This window comes from Bos taurus, chromosome 1 (genome assembly GCF_002263795.3).
Source record: "Bos taurus isolate L1 Dominette 01449 registration number 42190680 breed Hereford chromosome 1, ARS-UCD2.0, whole genome shotgun sequence".
Classification (NCBI taxonomy): Eukaryota; Metazoa; Chordata; class Mammalia; order Artiodactyla; family Bovidae; genus Bos; species Bos taurus.
The window spans coordinates 115,340,252-115,366,403 of record NC_037328.1 but is presented as its reverse complement, the minus strand read 5'-3'; the positions used below and the strand labels follow the sequence as shown (position 1 = coordinate 115,366,403).

General features: G+C 38.1%; 1 protein-coding gene across 48 annotated transcripts in view; it reads left to right on the top strand.

Moving 5' to 3' along the window:
• Positions 1 to 26,152, top strand: part of MBNL1 (muscleblind like splicing regulator 1) — a 222,460-nt gene that overhangs the window by 158,549 nt on the left and 37,759 nt on the right. For 24 of the 48 annotated variants that reach the window (XR_009494559.1, XM_024992665.2, XM_024992516.2 and 21 more), the window contains 2 exons: positions 21,856 to 22,026; positions 23,073 to 23,183. Coding sequence is in view for 47 of the 48 variants with exons in the window: in XM_024992516.2 (XP_024848284.1) it covers positions 21,856 to 22,026; positions 23,073 to 23,183 (282 nt within the window). In the remaining variant the exon portion in view is untranslated. Of the gene's footprint in view, positions 1 to 8,357; positions 8,378 to 21,855; positions 22,027 to 23,072; positions 23,184 to 26,152 lie in introns of those variants that run through there. The other 24 variants (XM_024992693.2, XM_024992614.2, XM_024992590.2 and 21 more) reach the window with 2 other exon arrangements.

The following is a 26,152-nucleotide window of genomic DNA, read 5'->3' as shown; positions in this document are numbered from 1 at the left end:
ATAGATTATTGCAAGATATTGAATATAGTTCCCTGTGTTGTAACAGGAAGATCTTGTTGTTTATTTCATTTATAGTAGTGTGTATCTGTTAATCCCAAGTTTCTGATTTAGTCCTTCACCCCTCCTCGTTTGGTAACCATGTTTGTTTTCTACATCTGCGAGTCTGTTTCATAAAGAAGTTCATTTGTATCACTTTTTTTAGACTCCACATAGAAGTGATATCATATGTTATTTTTCTTTGACTTTACGTAGTATGATCAGCTCTAGGTCCATCCTTGTTGCTGCAAACAGCATTATCTCATTCTTTTTTATGGCCAAGTAATATTGCATTGTTTATGCATCATGTGTATTCACACGTCTTCTTTATCCATTCATCTCTTGTTGGACATTCAGGTTGTGTGTCAGTATCCACAGCAGTGCTGCTTACAATGACCGAAACATAATACGGAGGCAACTCACCGTACTTTTAATGGGCATAGTAGTTGTAAGCCCTTTCATTTTCTGAGATTCTAACTGCCACAGAATGGTGGCAGTGAGCTAGAAGTCTCTGGAATCCTAGTGAACTAGTAGGTAAGAAAGCTACTGATGACTTACCTTCTCAAGAGAATGAATGGGGAGGTAGAGCATGAATCCTATCAGGGTTGAGAGAATGTCCTTCAACCCTTTTAGCCCAACTTTATATCTCTCTTAAGGATGCTTGCCTTGAAATTAGCTTCCACTCATTTCTCCTCCATCCAATTCTTTTTACTAATTAGAATTACATTTTATCTTTCTTCTATCCTGTGTCATCTGGTATGATAGGTTAATAGACACCCAATGTGTATTTATTAATACTATAAAAATAGTATATTAGCAAAATTGTGGATATAGTTTCCTTTCCAATGTATGTGCAGTCATTGGCACAGTGAATTTGAATATTAAATATAGCTCTTTTCTTAAAAGAGTCATTTCTTAGCCTTTATGGGTATTATCCCTTATAATAGGAGGTATGAAATTATTTTAAATAATTTTTCTAAGAATTTCAATGGAAAATGGTGTCTAATTTATAGAGCTTTTCTAACAGTTATTGAGAGTAACCAATTTAGCGTGAATCTATTTTTAACACTGACATTCAGTTCATCCTACATGTGTTTAGAAGATGAACCTACAGCTTTTAAAAACCAAGATTATCAGCTAGATTTTCTTCATAATTTTCTCCAAAGTGAGAACCACTGAGACCTTTGTAGTGGTAACACAAATACTTTGGAGCAAAATTGAGCTTTTCCCAAAGGTCAACAGAAACAGCTTTGTTTATGATTTGCAAAATGTCATATTAATTTGTGTGAAATCCATAGTGTAACTAAATACATACTGTGGTGACAGTTAGAAGAAATCTGTTTGTACTTACATCCAGTGAAAAGAGTCCTCTAAAGATTGTTTTTTTCACTGCTTCATTTTAAATACCACTGACTATTTAAATTTGAACTTGATATTGTCTTAGTTCTAAACATAGCTGGCCAAATATGTTTATATAGTACATATGAATCAGGCAGATGAGTCTCTGTTGCTTTAATTGTTCTGTGACTTTGTACAACTTATTTAATATCACAGGATCTCTGAATCCTCATCAGCATGAAATAGGTGGAGGTGGAGATTCCAGTACTCCCATCATAGAATTGTGGGGAGGACTATGGGAGATCTAGTCTTTCCTTTATTCAGCACTCTGACTCACTCCAGGCTCAGGGAAGCAAGGCCCTGCCCTCATGGATCTTGTATCCCTAGCGTTGTTTGTCAGTGAATAAGGAAACACATAAATAAGCAAGAGGATTGCAGGTATGACTAGTGCTGTGAAGAGAATAAACAGATGGAGCCTGGCTCTGGGAGGGCTTTAGTTGAGTTGGTTATGCCCACTGCCCTGTTTGTAAGAGCATAGACAATAAATGGCAAACTTTCTTCCCTTCATCATTCATTAAATTTCCTTACCTGGTATTTAACTCTTACGTTCATAATTTGTAAAAAGAAAAAAAAAAGTGGATAAGTCATAGTTTTTATTTTGTGAGAAATGTTTTATTTTCATAAATCTAAGGCTGCAAAGCAGACTTCTTATTTCTTCAGGGTTAATAGAGTGACTTGGTACAGTTTCATTTCTTCATAGGGTAATATAAATTATTTTGAACTCGACTATCAAATAATAGTCTTGATGATCATTTAAGTCCAGTTTCTATTCTTCGCCACTTTGGTCTGCACTGTCTTTCACATCGGAGAAGGCAATGGCACCCTACTCCAGTACTCTTGTACCCTAACCCCACTCCAGTACTCTTGCCTGGAAAATCCCATGGAAGGAAGAGCCTGGTGGGCTGCAGTCCATGGGGTCGCGGAGAGTCGGACACGACTGAGCGACTTCGCTTTCCCTTTTCACTTTCATGCATTGGAGAAGGAAATGGCAACCCACTCCAGTGTTCTTGCCTGGAGAATCCCAGGGATGGCGGAGCCTGGTGGGCTGCCGTCTGTAGGGTCGCACAGAGTCGGACACGACTGACGAGACTTAGCAGCAGCAGCAGCAGTCTTTCACATTTGTGTCCTAACTTGATGTTCTAGCCCACTTGAACAGTTTAGTGCAAATGTTTTGTCTTGTGTTGTTACAAACCCATGTACCCAGCAGTCACCACTTGGACTTAATGAGTGCAGTCTTTCTATATCCTTATGACATAGGCCATTTTCACTATGCAGGGTCTTCCTGAAATTCAGTCGGGTCTCAGCAAAGGTACTTGGTGGATGGGTTATCTTGGCTTTTTTGTAGATTTCTTAACCAGGCTTCCACTTAACTTTGTTAAGTTACTTCCACTTAACTTTGTTATTTCCACTTAACTTTGCCTTAACTCTCTCACTTTACCTCTCCTGAACAAAGCCTTCAATACCAGCCAGGTTAGTTTATCTACTGTCTTTTTTTTTTTTTTAATCTACTGTCTTTATAATGGCCTGAAGTTCCCATTTGGGTGGCATTGCTTGCTGCTGTTTTACTTAGCAGAACCTCGTGGCTTTTTGGATTCCTGAGAAGCCAAGTCTGCTATAAAGGACATAATCCTTAGACTTGGTAGCAGACCTGGATTTACATTTTATTTGCTCTTTCTGTGATCTTGGGCAAGTCATGAAACTTCGGTGGACTTTAATTTCCACATCAGACTAATGGAATTAATGCCCGCTACTCCTGGGGTCATTGTGAGTTGATTGAACTGCTCCCAAAAAGTGGTTCGCTCCTGATCTTTTTTTTCCTTTGCACTTGGTCCCCCTTGGTATAACAGGACACTTCATAGTATTCATTATTTGTTTTCTGACACCTACTTTGTATTATGATCTATAGTTGGTCCCACTCCACCTTTTCTTTTCTTTTTTGATAGGCAAGGAGATAAAAGAAAGATGTAGGTTAAAGTTCTCAGAAAGAAAGTTTGGGGATTACCTGCTTATTTTAATGAACGATGAACCATCTGTACATTTGTGTGAGCAGTTAAATTAAGAAATGCTTTTACATAGTGGACCCATAACAATTAAATGTTAAAGAAAAACACAGAAGGTATAACATGGTTTTGACTATTACTGGAAATAACAAGGAGAAATAACAGAAAGTAAAGCTACAATAAGTCGTGGTTGGCAAGACTGTTCAAAATGAATGATGTCATCTGAAAGTTTCTTCACTTCAGAAAATCTTGGAGATAAGAACCTTGACATTCTGAGCAATGCTCAGACTCATGATTGATAACATGTTTTAGGCATAAACACTAAGGCTACTGATAACTTATAAACTTTTGCTTGAATCTATTTAAAGTATTTCTTGGTCCTTACATAGTTCTCTATTTAATCTTCCCTAAAATAAACTCATTGACTAATACATTGTAAATCTTTTCCTGCTGTGTGTTCCATGTGGTCTGGTAACGTCATTGACTCACTTCTGTGGAGTCTGGGGCACCTGTCCCCCACCCCACATAAGCCAATATGCTTTAGCAAAACTCTGGCAGCTTATAACATAGAGTACTGATTTTAGAAGGAGTTACTTTTTGTTTGTGTAATCAGTCCATTTGATTATCAGCTGCTTTTTTTTTTTTTGCTATTCTAACAACTGTTAAAACAGTTGTGGGAAAAACCCACATTTTTTGTTTCATTTTATTAGTAATCCCATGAGCAATGAATGCCTCAAAATCTTTGCCAAGCTAGGCTATTGGGCCTACCAGGTGTTGCAGTGGTAAAGAATCCACCTGCCAATGCAGGAGACATGGGTTCGATCCCTGGATTGGGAAGATCCCCTGGAGAAAGAAATGGCATCCCACTCAGTATTATTGCCTGGAGAATTCCATGGACAGAGGAGCCTGGTAGGCTACAGTCCATGGGGTTGCAAAGAGTAGGACACAGCTGAGTGACTGAGCATACCTAACTTCTTGACACTTATTTTCCAATCTGAGTAATTCTGATTTCGATTATTATTTACTCTTTTCTGATGTGACTGTAGTATGGAGTCTAGTTTCTATCTGGGAATGAAGGAAGCCATGAAATAAAGTAATGGCCTAATGATTGAATCTGAAACTTGCTACTAAGTAGCAAGAAATTGGAAAATAATCATGCCTAATGTGGCAGCTAATCAATAAATACATTTTCAAAACATTAATAGATTTTGAAAAAGCACTGTTCTAGGTGTGTTTTAGAATTTAGACATACGCTTAACATATATGTATGTATATTACATGTCCAGTATATGTGTGTGTATAGATATATGTATCATGCATATATTGGGTTTCCCAGGCAGTTCAGTGGTAAAGAATCCACATGCCAATGTAGGAGACGTGGGTTCAATCCCTGCTGCTGCTACTGCTGCTAAGTCGCTTCAGTCGCGTCCGACTCTGTGCGACCCCATAGACGGCAGCCCACCAGGCTCCCCCGTCCCTGGGATTCTCCAAGCAAGAACGCTGGAGTGGCTTGCCATTTCCTTCTCCAATGCATGAAAGTGAAAAGTGAAAGTGAAGTCACTCAGTCCTGTCCGACTCTTAGCGACCCCATGGACTGTAGCCCACCAGGCTCCTCCATCCATGGGATTTTCCAGGCAAGAGTACTGGAGTGGGGTGCCATTGCCTTCTCCGGAGTTCAGTCCCTAGGTCAGGAAAATCCCCTGGAGAAGGAAATGGCAACCTGTTCCAGCATTCTTGCCTAGAAAATCCCATGAACAGAGAAGGCTTGTGGGCTACAGTCCATGGGGTCTCAAGAGAGTCAAACATGATGGAGCAATTAAGCACACATGTATATTATTTAATATATATTCTACTTTATGATACTCCTGTATTTCTTTGCTCATTCAGTGAGTTAATTCCTATTATGAGCCCATCACTATCCTAGATGTTCTTGTTTTGGGAGTACAGCTGAAAAATAGACAGTTGTGGTTTCTACCCTCATTCCTGGTCTAGTGAAAGATAAGGGCAACTGCCAAGTGATAATGATAAAGTGTAATGAATGCTCTGGAGCCAACTGGAAGAGCATTAAACAAAGACTTGAAGTTTAAAGAACTTCCTGGAGGTGGTGACATTTAACTGGAGTCTAACTGACTAGAAATCAGCCAGGCCAAACAGGAAAGATGAGGGGAGGGTGAAGTATTTGAATAACTGGATCTACGTGGACAAGGTAGCATCTTGCCCAAGGGACTAAATGCAGTTTAGTTTGATATGGCTGGGAGAGAGAGGAGGAGGGAGAGAGAATGAGTGTGCATTAGGATGGTGTGGGGTGGGGGACTGTGGAAAAGACGGGATGATGATCTGGAGAATGGGTAGGTCTGTGTTAGCTCTTGTCTGGACTATTAAAATAATTACTTAATTTGGTCTTCTTTCCCTAGGCTCTCAGCCATATCAGGCCGCCTTAGCTCCTGTCTGATGAATTCATGAAACACAGTTTTGCCAACGTCATCCTTGGTCCCCTTCAGAGACTCTCTCTAGCCTGTAGGAGGAAGTAGACAATCTTTAACTCAGTTTTTAAAAGGGTCCCCAAGCTGGACTCACTTTGCAAACTTTATTTCCCGTGACTCTTATTACAGATTTATTACTTGTTACTGATGCTTCAATTGTGCTATTCCCTCTACCTGAATATCTTTTCTAACTTGTCATGTATAAAATTCTCTCTCTTGTTCAAAGCTATTATCTGACTTTTCTAAGTGAAATCTTTCTCGTTTTCCTTGAAATTATAAGAACTCTTCATCTGAATGCCTGTTACGATGCTTTTTGTCTTCTTTCTGTATATTCGCACTTTTTATGTGCCTGCTTTATTTCCCTGAGTAGACTGTGTGTCTGATTCATTTTTTGTCTCCTGTGCCCTGCAGCACTCAGTACATGAGTGGTTTCACCAAGTAGATAAATGGTGGATCGATAAATAAATTAGTTTTTCTAGAAGATATTAAGGCTTGGTATGAAGCATATTTTAGGCAAGGCCACTTATTTTACTTTTTTGCCTCATCCATTCATTTCCTATCTTCTAGCTTATTTTTCAGGTTAGATAGGAGACAATGAATCAGTTGTTCCATTGTGCTTTCTCTTTTGCCTGCACGTATGCCCAAGATGATATGCCCAAGGGAACACCAGGCAGTGGCTCTTTTTGTGTCTACCCTTGCCCTGAACACCCTTTCTCCCACTGTCTAGGAGAGGAGCTGTGAGGAGACAGTGTAGGAACACAAGTATCAGTTAACAGGCAGATAACATTAGCTGTTATCTTGGAGTCGTTGGCAAACACTGGTTTTAAAAGACCTGTGGAAAGGGTTGTGATGGATGTGTAAATGAGAATGTGTATTAGTAGATAGAGGTTCACCAATGGTCCTCAGAGTAGCAGCCATTAGAACTGTCTGAGAGCTTTCCTGGGACCCAGCCAAAATCAATTAAATCAGAATTTCTGGGGATGGAGGCTGGGTATAGGAATTTTTAATTTGTCATGATTAAGGGCTTTCCAGATGTTGCTAGTGGTAAAGAACCTGCCTGCCAATTCAGGAGACATAGAGATGAAGGTTAGATCTCTAGGTTGAGAAGATCTCCTGGAGGAGGGCATGGCAACCAACTCCAGTATTCTTGTCTGGAGAGCCCCACGGACAGGGGAGCCTGGCGGACTGTGGTCCACAGTGTCATAAAGAGTCAAATACGACTGAAGCTACCTAGCACGCATGCACACCATGATTAAGGACCACTGGCTTAAAACTTAAACAGTGGTGTCTCAGTAGTGTGGTGATTTGGACACCAAAATGTCCTTCTTGTCTCCTAAATTGCTTATTCATTCTGCAAACGTACTGAAAATGATTAGATTTCAGCCTGTCTTTAACAACTTCTTAATCTCGAGGGATAGACAGACTTGTAAAAATTACCTGTGATACAATTTGACAGGTGCTGAATTCACCACTGTGAGTTTATCCTACCTGACAAGAAAGTGGTGAGGAGGAAGGAAGGGAAAAGGAAAGAGAAAACGTCCACGGAAAGGGACATTTGAAAAGGGTCATCTCTCATCATCAGATTGAACCTAGAAAATGATTCCATGTTTTTATCAATCCCTGTTAAAATAGTTTCCTTGATGGTCAGAGAAATGAGCATTGGTTGATTTGTCCTTGGGCATGGGGGAAGCTTTCTCACAGCTACTCGGGAGTAAAGTTCCTTGGATGCAGTTTCACAAATGAAGGCACTGTGCAGGCTTGGAGGCGAGCACCTACCTGAGGCCAGCGTTGGTGGCTGACAGAGCTGCACTGAAGCCAGGGCTGCCTGGCTCCTAAAGAAGTGGTTTTGTCCCCCCCCTGGACTGAACATTTGCCATCCTAAGCCACTGGAGGCTTGTGGGAGTTAGTTCATTCAAAGAGATTCTAACTTGACCGTGAGCTGAAGGACTCTGTCAAAACAGAGGTTGAAGGAAAAGGAGAAGGAATGCTTTCAAGCATGTGTGAGGGGAATTGGGGGTTGCACGATTCCAGGGATGTGAAGAATGTGCTGGGTGTGGGAAAGGGACTCAGGGCTGTCTGGTCACCGAGTACCAGCGCCTAATCAGAGGCTGTTATAACATGCTCTTATTTATCACATCATCCCTAGGATGGTATTCTTGTTTTATAAAAGAGGAAGTTTAAGTAGAGTGAGGTTGAGTAATTTACTCAGTCTTACTGCTAATAATACTGTTGGCTTTAGAACCAACAGCCTTGTGATTCCAGTTCACGTGATCATTTGAGCCTGGGGCTCTACTGCTCTTTTACATCACATCCTGGGATGGTTCCTGGGATGGTTTCTGTGTGCAGATCCCCAAGGCCTGCAGAGGAGGAGCTTTCACACTAAAGGCGCAGAGAAGTCCGACAAAGGGCCATATTGTTTCTTTGGGTCGGAGCAAAGTACAGACTTGTGTTTGGATGATGGTATTGTATTAATAATAAGTTACTAGAAAATGGAGCAAATGAGATGAGGGGGAAAGGAGAATAGAATTGAGAGAAAACAGAGCCATAGGGTGTGAGTTGACTGGGTGAAGATGTAGAAGTTTGGGTGAAGATGCAGAAGGAATGTTTTTGAGAACTACTTTATTGAAAGAAGATTTATATATATAAATATATATATATATTTATATATATATATTAGCTGAAGTATGGGCTTCCCTGATAGCTCAGATGTTAAAGAATCTGCCTTCTATGCAGGAGACCCAGGTTTGATCCTGCATTGGGAAGATACCCTGGAGAAGGGAATGGCTACCCTCTCCAGTATTCTTGCCTGGGAAATCCCATGGACAGAGGAGCCTGGCAGGCTGTATGGTCCATAGGGTCGCAAAGAGTCAGACACAACTGAGTGACTAACATTTTCACTTTTTTCTTCATGGATTGATTTAGAGTGTTAATTTCTTTTGTTTTTGTTTTTGTTTGTTTGTTTTTCCTTTCTTTTTTTGTATCTGAAGGATTTTTTAATGTAAACTTATTTATAGTTGATTAGCAATGTTGTGTTAGTTTCAGATGTACAGCAAACTGATTCAGTTCTACACACATGTATCTGTTGTTTTTCAAATTCTTTTCCCATTTAGGTTACATAATATTGAACAGAGTTGTGCTATTTATAGTGGGTCCTTGTTGGTTATCCATTTAAAATATAGCAATGAGTACATATCTATCCCAATCTCCCTAACTATTCCTTCCCCATCCTTCCCCTCTGATAACTAGAAGTTCCTTCTCTAAGTCTGTTAGTCTGTTTCTGTTTTGTAAATAAGTTCATTTGTATCTTGTATTTTTTTTAGCTTCCACGTGTAAGTGATATCATACTATATTTCTCTACTCTGGACAGAATACTTTATATTCTGAAATAAAGTCAGGACTGATTCACTTGGCAAACATTTCTTGGGTGTGTTGACCTGGACTGGGCTGGGGGCACAGGCTGAGGCACAGCCCCCTCCTGGAGGCAGTCAGCATGGGAGGAAGACATGTAATTAATTCACAGTAAAGCCCTATGACCCTCTTGGGAGGAAGACAGACATGTGCAAAGTGCCAAGAAACGTGAAATGACTATATCTACTAACAACCGCCTGCTGTAGCCAGAGGTGGACAGTGTCAGATTCACAGATAACGTTGCTTTACTCACTTAATGCACCCAAGCCCGGTGTTTAGAAGATCTGGGCTTTCGGCCTAAATGTTGATGATGTGATAGCAGGAGAAAAACATCATGTGACAGCCGCCTGTGCTTTTCCCTCTTACGTTCACATTCTGGCTTATTATAAAACAGTGTTGCCATGGCTGGCATTCCCGTGAGGCTCAACATCTCCGTACTTTTCATCTTAAATAAGCACTTCAGAATATCTCCGCAGCTTCTGATTGCTGTTTAGAACAAGCACCTTGTAATGATTAAGCTTTTCAAATGCTGAAGTTTAAGTCACGACTTCAGTACCCTTCTGCCTTAGAAACTCATCTTACAGATGTTCTGAAAGAGTTCCATAGTTCATAGGCATCTTTTTTATTTATGTATGTATTGTTACAATGGATCATTTTCCAGAGAGCTATTCGAGGATAGTAGAAATATAACGAATGATTTCTCTAAATTCAGTGACTTTCCTGTTTTATTCCCAGCAATAATTTTTAAGTAACTTTTGTTGATGGTTACTCTTTTAAATGTTTGGAAACCTGCCAGAGAAAGCCAGTGAAAGTCTCTAGGGGTGGGGGTGGGGGCAGAGGAGGAGAGAGGCTCAGATAACCTGTGTTGTAATACTGCTTTTTTACCTCAAGAGCTTTTTTTTTCATCCTGCTGCCTGTGCTACCGCAGTCAGCATCCAATAGAGACGTATTCTGGGCCCAGGAGCCAATTGTCTTGCTCCTCGATGCAGACTGAAGTCTGAGGGAGAGCGGATGGCTGTGCACAATTTTAGCAAATTGTCATGGGGATGTTGGGCGGGGAGAAGCGGGGGTGGGTGGAGTGCTTTCCCCACAGGGACTGAGGCAGTGGCATTGAGCACATTTTGTTCAAGTGCAAAGTTGATCTGCCTGAAGGAGACAGTGGTCAGCAGTAATGAGGGCCTTTGTCACCTCACTTTTGCTTCATGCTCTGTCATTGTTTATGTGAAGCAGTAGCATTTAATGGCTGGACTTGAGGCCGAATCTATGAGGTCAGGAAGCTAGTGACGATTGTTTTCAGTTAGGGAATCCCAGAGGTTTTTTATAATTTAAGGTTTATCGTAACTAAAAATAAATGTTATCATTTTAGAGATGTAAAAACAAGGTTTGCTTTCCTATATTTGTGGGCATATAGGATCTAGAATAAAACAAATAAATCCTTCATATAAATACAAAGTAATGGTGTGTTCTCCAACTGACTTCACCAAAATTTTTACCTCTTTGATTTCCTTTAGTTTCTTTAAATTGCTGGATGAAAATCTTACCCCTTAAAACCTCTTTGTATTATTACCTAGCTTTATTTTTCACTTTTAATATATGCACACACATATATACAATGGATCCTGTTTTCTTATATAAAATCACCTTTTCTTTACATGTGATCTGTCTAAATCACAGAGGCCAAGTTAGTGGAATCCATAGAAAGTCTAAGAACCTCTTGCCTCACTGGGACTCTTGTTGAAATGGATGATGTGAAGCAAGAGTTTAATTTTTTGGTGTACAGTTGTTTTCTTTTTAGTTTTCAGAGAAAGTGAAATTTATAAGAGAATCTTAATTTTTTTTCCATGACACGTTGGAAATACTATTAGAGTAGTCTTCTCAAAATTTAGTTGCTTAGACATAGGTATACCATTGGCTGATTCACGTTGATGTTTGGCAGAAACCAACACAATATTGTAGAGCAATTATTCTTCAATTAAAAATAAATTTAACTGTAAAGATAAAATTAGTTTCTTATATTGCAAAACATCTTTTCCTTTTGCAGAATTCAAGGGGGTTGAAGCTTTCATTGGTTCTGACCTATTCTGGATAAAGTCATATATGTTTTTAGTGTGAGCAATGTTTAGAAAAGCAGGCACATGGAACAGTGATCAAGTGGTCATTGGTACAAATACATACCTCTAATGTAATGGTGAAGGGCACTAACTTTATAGTTAGACTGTCTGTGTTTAGTTATGTGTCCTTGAGTGAGAACCTCTCTCCTTCCCATTTGAAAAGGTATTTAAAGATGGAGAGCTTTTGCTTTATCAGTGCACTAGGAACTCTCAAATAGGTCTATAAAGAACTGCTTAAACAAATCTTCCAAGGGATTGTTAAGGAAAAAATTATGTGTGTTTGACTCAAGAAGTTTACCTCTTTTTTACCCTCAGGAAAGCCCTAGAAATATAATAGAGACAACCATGCTGTAATCCACCTAATCATGGTAGGATGATGAATCGGGTACTATTTGTAAAACATTTTGTATTTCTCAATTGAAAGGCATGCGCTACAAATAGAGCTCTAAATTTTATTATGTAAATGTTCGTGCTTTTAATTATTAGCCAAGATTGAAGAGTGTCTGATTTGGATGCCATAAAACTTCAGAATTGTTTCTGCTACAAACAGTTTAGAAGTCTGGCAGTTGCTGTACCGCAAAAATAATGAAGCGATTGAAAAAATAATAGAAACATAGTGATCTGGCATTTCCAACTTTATGATGCCATAAAAAAGCAGCCAACAAATGTTGGACTGTTTAATGATACTGGCACCTAGCAAATGTCACTGGGCTTTCACAAGGTCATGGAGACTCTGGTTTGGCTCAGCGATGCTGGCCAGACCCATCTTTGGAGCCCAGGAAGACTGTGGAATAGTGACAGACAGTAGGTGCCAGCTAAACCCTTTATAGCACTTCATAGATGGCCACACACTATTGTGGGACTCTGTGGCATAGAGGAGGCTAGGAGCAGGAGGAAAAAGTGAAGACTGTTTCTTCTTACAGCATCCTATCAGAAGCAACTCTAAATATAAGATCCTTGTGGGCCCTCTCTGAGGAGGCTAAGATTTCTTCAGATGACTATCAGCTGAAATTGTGTGCTGATAACAACTGTTGCTGTCTCAGTTGTATGTATATCTGATCTCTCACAGACAAAAGCTGCTGGAGAAAGGAGTGGTGTTTTGGTTACGAGAATGTGTGTGTGATTTGTTGCCTTTTTCCCTTTCTCCGCCTCCTCAGAGGCAGCTAACCCGACTCTCATGAATTACATAATACTTATCTAGACGTGTAGAGTTTCAGTTATGCCATTTTCAAGATGATTAATGGGAGTTGTGCAATTAAAGCTCCTGAGTTCTCTGGGAAAAAAGTCATAGTATCCTGATGTTTGAGTTAAAGTGTGTTGCTATTGCGTCAGCATTGAGGATATTTTGGGGTCTTGTAAATGTCACTATTGGTTTTCATGTCCAAGAGTCGTCGTCATCAAACTTAGGAATGTTCTACAAAATAGTGCCTAGAACATTTGAATGCTGGAGAGGCCTCTTGAAATAGCTAGGAAAGTCTAACCTAGAATTGCTTCCCTAAAGTCAGATTAGACTTGGGTGAGAAAAAGTGTAAAGCCCAAGAAACAGAGTCTGTTACATCCTTTTATGTCCTTTCAAACCATGGTAAAATTACAAATTTAAACCAAGTAGATTGTATATATGTACGTGTATGTATGTTTATATTTTTTTTGGTTTTACTGACAGTCTTAGTTTTTAAGCCACAGTGTATATATGAACATGAACGTTTTATGGGATCAGGAAAAGGAAGAAAAAAAAATTTGCGTTATGTTGATTGTTGTTTGAAAACACTTCTGATCTGTAGTAATAAATTAAGAATATTTCAGTGAAAATACATTTATAGATTTTTGCTTCTTTTTTCTCATACTGGTAGGAAAAAATTGTCCCAGTTCTTATGTTGACCTAAGCTCCAAGCACTTGTCCTTATGTTGACTGGATGGAGAAATAGCAATTTACACCTAAAAAGTTAAGCTTTAAGTATTGATGTAGTGTTGCTGTATTTTACTTCATGTTAAGTTTAGGAGACTAGAGATTAATTTCCCAGAAAAATAAGAGGAGAAATGATTCCTTTCTTCATGTTCTGGGGGGATGCTAAGCATTTGTTTCTGGTGTTACCTGAAAGTCCAGTGAGGAAATTAAAACAGATATTGTGTTTGTTTTAAAGAATATTTTCTTGTCTTTTTAGGTGGCAAAACTGAAATAAGTACAAGGGTGCACCTATAATATGGCTTAGAGGGTCATAATATTTGAGAATAAAAAATGAATAGAAAAATTCCTGTTAATATGTTAGTATTATCTATTTATCGTGTAGTATATCATAGTATTTAAATATAGCAAATTGATGGTTCTGACTTACTAACAGTGTATATACTGCAGTTGACTCTTGAACAACATAGGTTTGAATTTTGTAGGTGCACTTATACGTGGATTTTTTTTCAATACATACTGCTACAGTACCACAATATCCGAAGCTGCTTGAATTTACAGATGCCAAACCACCCATAAAGAGGGCCGACTGTAAGATTATATTCAGACTTTCAACTATGTTGAGGGAGGGGTTGGTGTCCCTAACAACCACCCCTTTACCAGACTCCCTGTGTTGTTCAGGTGTCAACTCATTGAGATGTAGTATAGAATCTTATTTGTAAAACAAAAGAAAACAAATAAACGATAACATCAAATCAGTGAAATCCCCCTGGAGACTAACAAAAAAAATGAAGATATCTGCTTTGACTACTTTAGGAATTTCTTAAAAATAGTTCTATGCCCCTTTAGGTTTTATTCCATAACTTCCTAAAAGTTCTCCTGTGTTTTTTCAAATAAAGCGTGAAATAAAAATTTTAGTCATATATCTTAAGTTTCTTAAAATTGCCGCAAAAGCAAAGTTTGAGTTTGTAATACAAAACTGCTCTTGGAAATAGGCATACAATTGAGGTGAATATATATGTGTGTATATGCATAAGTACATTTGTACACATGTATTCATTTTCATTGGAGAAGGCAATGGCAACCACACCAGTACTCTTGCCTGGAAAATCCCATGGACGGAGGAGCCTGGTAGGCTGCAGTCCATGGGGTCGATAAGAGTCGGACACGACTGAGTGACTTCACTTTCACTTTTCACTTTCATGCATTGGAGAAGGAAATGGCAACCCACTCCAGTGTTCTTGCCTGGAGAATCCCAGGGACGGGGGAGCCTGGTGGGCTGCCGTCTATGGGGTCGCACAGAGTTGGACACGACTGAAGCGACTTAGCAGCAGCAGTAGCAGCATTCATTTTCATATGATTAAAAACAACACTATGCAATGGGTCCTCCAGAATTCCAGGTGGCAGTCAGAAATACTTTTCTGGGTTCTTTGGCTACTTAATTTATCTTTCTCAATAACTTCTTTTTCAAAGGAGAGAGTGTGTGTCTAGCTTGCAGTTTTTCTGAAAAGACTTTGTGGGGAAATAAAATCAAGAAAATGTGGCTTGTCCTTAAAAAAAAAAATCAGCATCTTCAGTATTCCAGTTAGCAAGTGAATTGATTGATATGACTTATATGATTTCAGAATGTATTTATTCTTTGATATACTATAGTCTTTGTTTTTATTTTAAATAAAATAATATCGTTTAAAACCCAAACAAATAGGAAAATTCACATCTTCATACTTTGAAAGTTTTTAGAAGCTGCAGCTACTAGAATTCGGCAAAATTAAAAAGGAATACCACCACTTTAGAGTCAAGTGTTGGGGTGGTATTCCTTTTAATTTTGCCAAATTCTAGTCATGTGTTATAGTACAAATCTGTTATCTTATGTTTGAGGAAATTTCCAGAATAAAGAATTCTACCATTTAAATGTAAGAATGAAAATATTTAAAGCTACTAACACATAAATTTAGGTTAGCTGTTTTAAAATTATGCTTGCCCCTTTTACTAACTGAAGCTCATCTCTCTCTAAATTCATATGCTGAAGCTCTGTCTCAGTGAGGCTATATTTGGAGATGAGACTGGACCTCTAAGCAAATAGTTAAGGTTAAGGTCCTAAATGTGGGGCCCTGATCTGAAAGGATTAATGTTTTAATAAGAGACACCAGTGAGAGTGCTCTCTATGCATGCATGCACCAAGGAAAGGCTACCTGAGGAAATATTAAGGTGATGCAAGCCAGGAATAGAACTCTCACTGAAAACCGAATTGTCCAGAACCTTGGTCTTGGACTTCTTGCTTCCAGAACTGTGACAAAATATGTTTGTGTTCTTTAAGCCACCCAGTCTACAGTATTTTGTTATAGTAGCCTGAGCAGATTAATATAGCTTTCATTAAATTCCATTAGGTATAAAGCAGTGCTTAACTCTCAGCTGAAGATGGTTTTACCTTCCCCTGGCTCCCAGGGGTGATTTGGCAGTGTTGAGACAATTTTCGGCAATTATCAAGAGATAATTTTGATGGTCATAACTGAGGCCAGGAGTGCTAGAGCCATCTAGTAGGCCAGGCCTGCTACTAACAGCCCCCATACCAAAGGCTTATCTGGTTTCCAGTGTCAGCAGTGCTGCGGTGGAGAAACCTTGAACTGCTTTTTAGGATGCATGTATTTTTTCAGCTGACACAGGTACTTTATGGAAACAAGTGAGTCATAAAGAGGTATACATAAGACCTATAATATCCTGTGTTTTAGATGCAATTAATTTATTTCCAATATTTGCAAAAGCCAACAAACTAATTCCTAGAGCTAAACTTTCATTCACTTAAATGAAAAAAACAAAAAGCATTTAGCATGTATATGTAAAATAAATTAAAAAATAAATATTATGTAAGTAAATTTATTCACCCTTATCTTAGAATTGATAATTGAAAGCATGACAGAACCATAAAAATCATCATTTTGGAAAAGTGTGAAACAGTATTTCTTGACTGCCACTTACTCTCCCACCTTGGCAGAATTTTTCTGAGTATTTGTATTATCATAGCTGGAAAAAAAAAAAGGTCGATCAAAAAACAGTAACAGTTTTTAGTAGGAAGCTACCAAATTCTTTTGCCAGTGCTTCCGGCCAATATCTGAGCAATGAATATCTTTAGAAAGTGCTTCAAAACATTTGCATATCTCAGCTGTTGCAAAGAAAATATTAGTTTTAACAATTGAAATATCAGAAAACCAGTATTTCCAGTGAAAGTTGGAAAAGATTTTTGAGTGTTAGCTAGTATCCTTATAATTTTTTCATTGCTCCTTTCTTTTCAGAGTCTGCCCAAATATGACTCAGTAATTTTAATTTTAAAACATAGTGACCATTTGGTAACTTAATGAGATGTCTTTTTGTATTCTGACCTCATAAGTCACTGTATTTCTTTTAATTTAGGTGGAAGAAGTGAAATTAAAAACAGGACATTTGTTTTTCTAGTTTTCAAATATAATTTTGGTGGTGTTTTTTTTGGTTTTATTAAGTTTGTCCAAGTTCCAAGTAAGATGTTTTATTTTTGATTGTTAGCAGGTTCTTAAATATTGAAAATAGCTGACAAATAGTGTTCTTATATCTCTAAATCTCCACCTCTGTTTTATGCAGTTTTCTCTTTATTCTGCAATTTATACCTCATTGTATACATCATATATCATTTTTAGATATGTATTATATATGCTCATACTATGTATGTAATTATTTTAAAGTACACTTTATTAGTGGAGAAGGGAATGGCAAGCCACTCCAGTTTTCTTGCCTGGAGAATCCCAGGGACAGAGGAACCCCCACAGCTACAGGCTGTGGGGTTGCAAAGAGTTGGACATGACTGAGCAACTAACACACACACACACACTTTATTAGACTATAATGTTTAAAAATTAACGACATTTATTTTGAGGCTCAAACAATAGTGTACAAATTCTTGTTGGAATCACACTTTTTGTACTGATTTCAAAGGCTAATAAAACACTTCAATTCACAATTTAATAATTTGTGACTTCAGAAATTGAGGATTTGATGATTTGATCTCTCCGTTGGCCTCCAGTGATTTCTGATGACCATTATTGCTATATATAGGCTTTTAAGACTTCAAGGGGAAGTTTTTTACTTTTTTTGAACAGGTTACTTTTATTTAAAGATGTAGAAAAATTATTAGAGGAAAATGGACTCATTCTGGATCAATATTTTATTGAACTTCCTTCATTTCCTTAAAATATACAGCATATACATTACAAGGGTATCTTTGGAATCTGTGTTGTTAACTTATAAAAAGTCTCCTTGAATGGAGTCTAAGGTATTTACGATATAAGCTGTATAGCATCGGCTGGCCAGCTCACTGAGAGTAAGATTTCAGTGCAATCAACAAAAGTAAATCACAGAAACATCGCGTTGTGAAAAATGTATTAGAATGGCATTTTTTCTTAGTGGATATGCCAATATAGAATGATGATCAAGGGCAAGCTTATATTATAGTTTTGATGATTGTCATGCACTGTCATGGAGTTTTACTCCTCGTATTATTTTTAGTACTTTTAACAGATAGGGTGCTGGATTAGGCAACTGCTTGTTATTGGGCTTCCATTGTGACTGAGCTAGTAAAGAATTCGCCTGCAATGTGGGAGACATGGGTTCTATCCCTGGACTGGAAAGACCCCCGGAGAAAGGAAAGGCTACCCACTCCAGTATTCTGGCCTGGAGAGTCCCATGGACAGAGGAGCCTGGCAGGCTATGGTCCATACAGTCGCAAAGAATCTGACATGAGTGAAGCAGGTTAGTTTCAATCTATCTGTAGGAATCAAAACTTTACAAAAACGTATGCATGTTTTTGCAGTAATCCTGCAACCCAATTTATTGTATCTTGGAGTAAAATCTCTAATGATTTAGAGTTGTAGCTCCTATACAAAAATTTGTGTATGTGAGCAGAAGATACTGATTGACTTTCTGTTTTTAGATGGTTTAGAATATATTCTCAGCACTGTATAGAGTTTAGGATGCCAAGTGCATCGAATCTCTACACAGATCTTCTTTCCTCCTTAGTGAAACTTGGAGGCCTCCTGTTACCCTCTCTTCTTTTATTGTGGCAAGCTTTATTTATTGTGTGTTCAAATTGCTGGCCTCTGAATAAAAGCATCACTAGGTTAGTACAACTCAGAGTCAAACTCATTGGAAAAGACTCTGATGCTGGGAGGTTTTTGGGGCAGGAGGAGAAGGGGACAACAGAGGATGAGATGGCTGGATGGTGTCACCGACTCAATGCACATGAGTTTGAGTGAACTCCGGGCGTTGGTGATGGACAAGGAGGCCTGGCATGCTGAGATTCATGGGGTCGCAGAGAGTCGGACACGACTGAGCGACTGAACTGAACTGAACTGAACTAGTTTTTATTCTATTATCTTCATTGTCTCCATAATGGAGTTACAATAGAATTCATCTTTAAGCATTTAGTTAGAAATGTTCTTCATTCATTCTGCAAATGCTTATTGAGGTACAGAGCTGGGAACTTGGAGATGGATGAACCTGGAGAAGTACCAATGTCACATTTACCTTAACTCTCCCCAGAAGGGTTGCCACTCATGGTTCTCCTCAGGGCTTAGGCAATTCTCTAGAAGAGGATGTTTATTCTAACTTACTTTTGACCTTTGTATTTGTCAAACCACAATTATTCAGCAGCACAGTCAGCATTAAACAAGTTTTGACCTTCCTAAGGAGCTAAGTTTATCTAATATCCATTGCGGAGGCTACTCTGTTATTTTTTCCACAGATGTCAATGAAAAATTCACATGGCTTTGCAGAATTGTAGTTTATTATGTTTCCTGCTATATCAGAATAACCTGGAATACTGTTAAAATGTAGATCCCTGGACCCCCAGGTCTGTTGCCACAAACTCTGTGTGAAAGAGGCTAGGTAATCTGCATACCTTTTCCACAAAATGTCCTCAGTTAATTCTTTCGGACATAACATAGCTTTTTGAAAGTAAGGCTCCAATGCACTCAAATCAAGCTGAGCATGGAAAGGGGGCCTATGTAAGAAACGTAGTAGAATGACATTTTTCCTGAGTACGTGTAGTAAAGACAAAAGGAAAACCAAAGGGCCTGAATTTTTATTAAGTTTTGAGATGCAGTGATACAGAATATATGGTGATTTGTACATGATTTCTTTCCTTTATTGTTTCAATATAGGCTGTGTTTGTAGGTTGGAGGGCCCTAGAGATTTGTGTTCCAAGGAGGCCTTAGGATGAAGAGAGAGGAAGACCAGTGTTGATGTTCACAAGGCTGCTTTCAGCGCCCAGGGCTGTCTCTGTGTTATTTATGGAATTTGTGGAACTCTAGAAAGTGATCTGAGTGAACTGACATTAACTGAATCCTCAGAGTGGATATAACCCAGCTTATCTGCTCTTAAATAAGTCCAATCTTAGTAAGAAATATGATGTGGAGATATTGATAACCAGAATTTTTCTTAGAACCAAGTTATTCATTGTACTGAAAAAGTAGATTTTCTCTATAATACCCAAACTTGGATATTTCTGATATCAGACCATGTGTCATCCGTGGTTGACCAGTCATTCACCATGGTTTGTCTTGTGACTTGAAGTGTTGTTTTTGTGAAGGTGGTTTTGCATCCAGATGCTTTTAAGCTAATAACGTGCTCATGATCTCAACAGGTATCAGGCATGGTGATTTCCTATGGAATAAATCAGAGATATGTACATGTTACTTTACTTGTAAATATATCGATAGCTGTGATTAATGGTATAAAAGTTACCTTCATGCCAGTATTTTGTTTTTCTGCTGTTGTGTATACAATGTAAAATGTGCTGGGGGTGGTGGCAACAGCAGCTTTTGACCTTGCCCTTGTTCCTCTAAGAGTACTGGACAGGGCCAAGGGTGTGACATATACATTATCTTTTTTAATCTTCAAAATAAATGTATAGCGTAGGTTATATAGGGCCAATGCACAAGACATAAGGGACATGAGTTCGATCCCTGGGTAGGGAAGATCGCCTAGAACCAGTACTCTTGCCTGGAGAACCCCATGGGCAGAGGAGCCTGGCAGGCCACAGTCCATAGGGTCGCAGAAGTTGGACACTCCTGAAGCGACTTAGCACACATGCATGTAGGTTATATAGCAATTTTGAAATGAATGAAAAGCCTGAGGCTTAAATAAGTTAGTTTTTTATGCAGCTCATATAGCTGATGAGTGGGAGAGCGCGGCCTCTGCCCCACGTCCTGACACCTGGAATGGTCTTGCTGTTGTCCACTGTTCTCTACTGCCTCCTGACTTGAAATATTGTTAGTAATACTTTATTACATAAAGCTTGTTACCAGAACAGGCAGTATCCTGTGATATTAGCCTGTGGATAAACTTATTCCCAAAAGCCTTAATCAATATAAGACAGAAATAGGTCATTAAAAGTAGAATTCTGACAGATTTTCTCACAAACCTCAGTTTTCTGAGTTAGGTTACAGTACAAGGTCAAATTATGGTAAACAGATAGGTTTTTCTTAGCAAAATCAAAGAAAGCTCAAGAAAGTGGTTGATGGCTTCAGTTAAGTCTTTTTTTACCCTCACAAACAGTTCTAACTAAATTTATTGATGAAAAAGATTATGAGGTAATAACTAATGAGATAAGTTGCTATCAATATGACTTGACAATACTGTATTGAAATAAATGGGTCTGTCCCTGACAATATTTCATAATACAGACTTTTATGTGTATTTTGATGAGGAGAATCATCCCCAAAGAAACATATATTCATATTTTTTATTTTATAGTAACTTATTTTGTTTCTCTATTTTATGCTGTAAGTTTTTGAAGGGTAAACATATCTGTTTCTGTTGTTTTATAATTCTTAGGTAATGGAGACTAGATTTATTGCTGAAAGGTTAAAGGCTGCATTTTTTCACCAGTATTTCATTGTACTTACTGATCTCTGTATTCAGCAGGAAATATGTAGGAATTTCCTCCCTTTCATCTATATATTTCTTAACATTTAGGCTCATAAAGCTTAGTAGCAATTTTAACTTCTTATGAGATATGTGTAAAGGTGTTTTACTGAAGATACAGTGTGCCTTGAGTCCTGTAAGTTCATTTCCTTACAACTCAGTACAAGTAAAAATAGATGGTAAAACTTCATGATTCTTTTTGATTCATTAAAGTTAGCCAGGAGACATTAAGGAAGGAGCCTAAAATTTTTATTTGATCTTCTGTGTTAATATTACCCTAGCAGTTTGTAGATTTTTAAACTTGGGTCTAGAAATATTAATGCTAATATTTTAATACAGGAACTTCTCTAAGCTTTAAACTTTTTTGAAATGTCTTAATACTTCATTTTGATAATACACTTGAGTGAATTCATTACTTATTCAAATGTGTTATAAAGTCCTTGGATAATACATTGTGTGAAAGACTCATGGTAGATTCAAGATAGGTTTATATTATTATGATTTTTTTTTTAAAGATTGGTGGATTTTATTTTTTTAAGATGATGTTTTCTGCTTTCGTTACTTAGGGTCGTTGCTCCAGGGAGAACTGCAAATATCTTCATCCACCCCCACACTTAAAAACACAGTTGGAGATAAATGGGCGCAATAACTTGATTCAGCAGAAGAACATGGCCATGTTGGCCCAGCAAATGCAACTAGCCAATGCCATGATGCCTGGTGCCCCATTACAACCCGTGGTAAGCATGTTCTTAGTTCTCATTCCTTAAGTTTGTCTTGCTGAGTGCTCAGTTTCAGTGTTAACTTGGTGATTACACTAGATCAAGTGAACACAGGTAACAATATCAGTTGCCTAGCATTTTCCAGCAAAAATATCAGTCAAACCCTAGAAACAATTTCCCTAGGAACAATTTTTACACGATGAAGTTACTCATCTTCTGGCTAAATCGTGAAAAATGACATGACAGGATGTTTAACCCCTCAGATTCTCTTCAGATTAAATCCTGTGACTTGCAGATGTGCAATGGTCTTTTTAAAAATGACCATTAAACTCATCAGTATAGTCCAGTGCATTTTCAGGTTACCTTTTTAACACTAATAGTCATTTTGAAAATTGGTGTCAATCATCTTTAATTTTGAGTAAATGTTTCCCTTCCCTCTCTCATTAAAGAGAATCTATATAGTTCTCTTTCTTGAAAAGGAGCCTTCGTTATTCAGTTATGAATTGAAACTATTTGGTAGTTACAGATGCTAGGAAAATTCTGACAGTAGTGAATCCATATCATAGATCTGGAAGTCTCATCAGAGAACTAATCAGGAGAGGCAGAAACTCCATGGACTTTTTAGAGAAAAAAGCTAAATTTTATAAACTCTAGGTGGTCACACACATTTAATGTTTACTGAACAGTGTAGGTAGATAACCTATGATTCTGAGCATATTCATTTATTTTTTTGTTTGAATTTGGGGGGAGGGTGTATGTGACATATGACTTTAATAACCTTTACTCACACTTATCCACAAAAATGTAAGAGATTAATATCATAACTAAGTTGCAAAAGATGTTTTGATATTAATTTTGATATAGTAATTTTGTATTTAAATGCATGTTGAAATTTGCAATAATTGGAATATTGCTGTCACTGACTTATATGCAATATTATGGGGTCCTAGAAACGTGAAGACCCACGTTTTTCTCATATGGCAACTGTAGCATGTGTGCTAACTAATTTTTTTTCCTAATACCTTTTAACACCTGAACTCAATGTAATTATTATTCTCTCTTAGAACTTAATGAACCAATCATTCCAAAAAAGAGGGGGGGATTGCATTTCGAGGTGGGAGGGATCTCCAAATCCAATCGGCAGTGATACCAATTATCAATACTATACAGTTGAGGTGAGAGAATGTTATAATTCTGTCTGTTTTCACTTGATATATTTTTTTCCATTATTGGGAACTCAGTTAACAATATGATATCTTAAATTTATTTGTGTGACATCTGTTAATTTCACATGTCTTTGTGGGGATAGCATGAAGATTTCCATTTGGTTAAAAAAAAAAAAGTCTTCTCTTTCTCTGTAGCGTAAAATATAGGATAAGAGTTCTCTTATACTTGACTCTCACATGGTTTCAAAGATGTGATAAATCCTTGGGGTGGCTGCTGCTTTAATTGATATAAGATCTTTCCTTGGTGTGAGATACTTTGTTCCACTTAAACACTTAAGTGTGCTTACTGGCAGGCTCCTCCTTCTCAGTGTCCCGGAGCACCTCTGACATCAGCAAGTGTGGTTCCCAGACAACAAGGACAGGTCATGGCAGTGAGCTCCTCACTGTCAAGTATTGGCTTCTCCTGAGGCAGTCCTTGAGTTTTACTCTCAAGGCCATTTCAGGGTCATCATATGCGTAATCCTGTGACAAACTCTAAACAGCATTTCTGCCCATGTCTTTGAAATACTATTAACAAAATATATGTTGTTTATGAGATCACTAAATTACAGATTTCTGAAACCAGAAAAATTACCTCATTTTGTGTTTTTGTTGGAAAATTCTCTGCTTAGACAAAGCATTTATTTTTATTAGTTGTGAGCCCATTCAGATTTTATGTTAATTTTCCTTGATATGACTAGATTTGAATGTGGAATTACCCTTCTGCTAAAGGCATCCTGAGATCATAGTCTAAAATAGACTCCATTCAGAGTGACGTTTTTGTAATGAGTATAGAAGTCATTTTAATTATTCAATTTTGAAACATTTGGGCTTTTAATGACTGTAGAGAAGGCTTTACTCCAGGAAATTTGCTTTCAAAACCCCACCTGAGACACTGATCGTTCTTGTAGCAAGCCCTGTTTTGATGAAGATAATGATATGGAGATTCAGAAATAAACGAGAGGGTCATAACCAGCTGCTTTCTGGAATTTTAGTGCTGAGCCTACAAACAGGAGTTACAACAGGGCTGGAAGGTTAGGAAATATGGAAAAAGGTTGCCACTCAAAAGAAGATGGCCATTAGAATAGATGGTGGTGTACAAAGATATAGTATCAACATGGATCCAACCCACATAGTGGTGATCTCAGAGGAGATAATACTGTGAGCAGATTTGTAACCTAGGCAGTATCAGGAATATCTTAAGTAGTGGCAGGGTTTTTAGTCAATTAGGTAAAGCATCTTAGTTCTCTATGGCCAACCAGTGTGACCCTCAAACCATAACTGGAGGAAACGTGAAAAGACGAGGGAGCTATGAAGGTCTAATCAAATTCATAAGTATTTAGTGTTATTCCTGACATGTAGCAGAGATTTTAAAAGATTTCTAATAGGTGAAAGGACTATTGAAGGAACGAGTTTCCCAAACATGGGAAAAACAGAAATTCACAGTAGTTTACCTACCCCAGACTCCAAAGGAATTGTAACTGGGAACCAGAACACAGTCCAGTTATAGAGACTGCAGCATAGAATGGGGTAGTCAGGGACTTCATGAGAGTACTGTTGGGACCAGGAAATAGCTAGCATGCCTCCGAGTTTAGTTTCTCATTTTCTCACAGAGTTTGAGCAAACTAGGTCTATAAATTTAAGATCTCCAGGACACGACACTGGACTGATCTTGGAAATGGTGGGATTTATAGGCGAGTTTCTTGTTCTCATGGACTTGATTATGTTGTAGTGAAATGTGCCAAACCATGAATCAGAAAGAGAACATAACATTGGGGGGTGGGTAGTAATTACAGTACTCTGAGGGCATTTAAAGAGTTCAGCACTTTCTGTATGATGAATCCTCACAACCATACTATAAGGTAGGGAATATTATCCAGCTTTAGAGATGAAGACTCAGGGGTTCAGAGATTTACTAGTTTGCCCAAGTTACATAGCTAGTGAGTAGGAGGGCCACGATTTTCACCCAGACTGTTCAGGTTCTGGCGTCCATGCTGTGGAAACATTAAGTGCAGACATGTCACCAGCCCACTTTGGGTCTTTGGTTGATTCATTAAAAATCCCTAACCTTCTTCAACATATAGTGAAAAATTATAATAAGACATATTACTTGCAAAATCCTACCAACTATAAAGTTATTCCCATTTCATAAGAAAATAAGTAGTTGAAAATAAGTAATTGAATCTGTGTGTCTATTCCTTAAATTTATCATAGTAAATCATCAAATAATTGGTATTAATTGTATTGTCATTTCTCAATCACTAATAAAAATGCAAATAGTTGTATGATTTTTGAAGATAAATAGAGTACCTAGAGAATTTTATTATCCAAATTAAAAAATAATAATTTTGGATTTTTTTTAATCTAAGTAATACTTTTAACGGAGAAGGCAATGGCATCCCACTCCAGTACTCCTGCCTGGAAAATCCCATGGACGGAGGAGCCTGGTAGGCTGTAGTCCATGGGGTCACTGAGGGTCGGACACGACTGAGCGACTTCACTTTCACTTTTCACTGTCCTGCATTGGAGAAGGAAATGGCAACCCACTCCAGTGTTCTTGCCTGGAGAATCCCAGGGACAGAGGAGCCTGGTGGGCTTTCATCTATGGGGGTCACACACAGTCGGACACGACTGAAGTGCCTTAGCAAAATACTTTTAAAGTAGATTTAAAAAATGGACAGAGAAGCCTGGCAGGCTACAGTCCATAGAGTGACAAAAAGTTGAACATGACTGAGCAACTAACACACACACAGTACTTTAAAAAATACTATTACTTTGTCATGCACTCTCTGATATAAGGTAATCTAACAATAAATTGCTAAATAGCCAAAAATAGATTGCACCTAGGGTTTCACAACTTGGAAGCATCTCTTATATTTCTTTGGTCTATCCCAGAGAGATGCTTTTTCCAGGTTCTTGGCATTGCTCTTGAAGAGGTC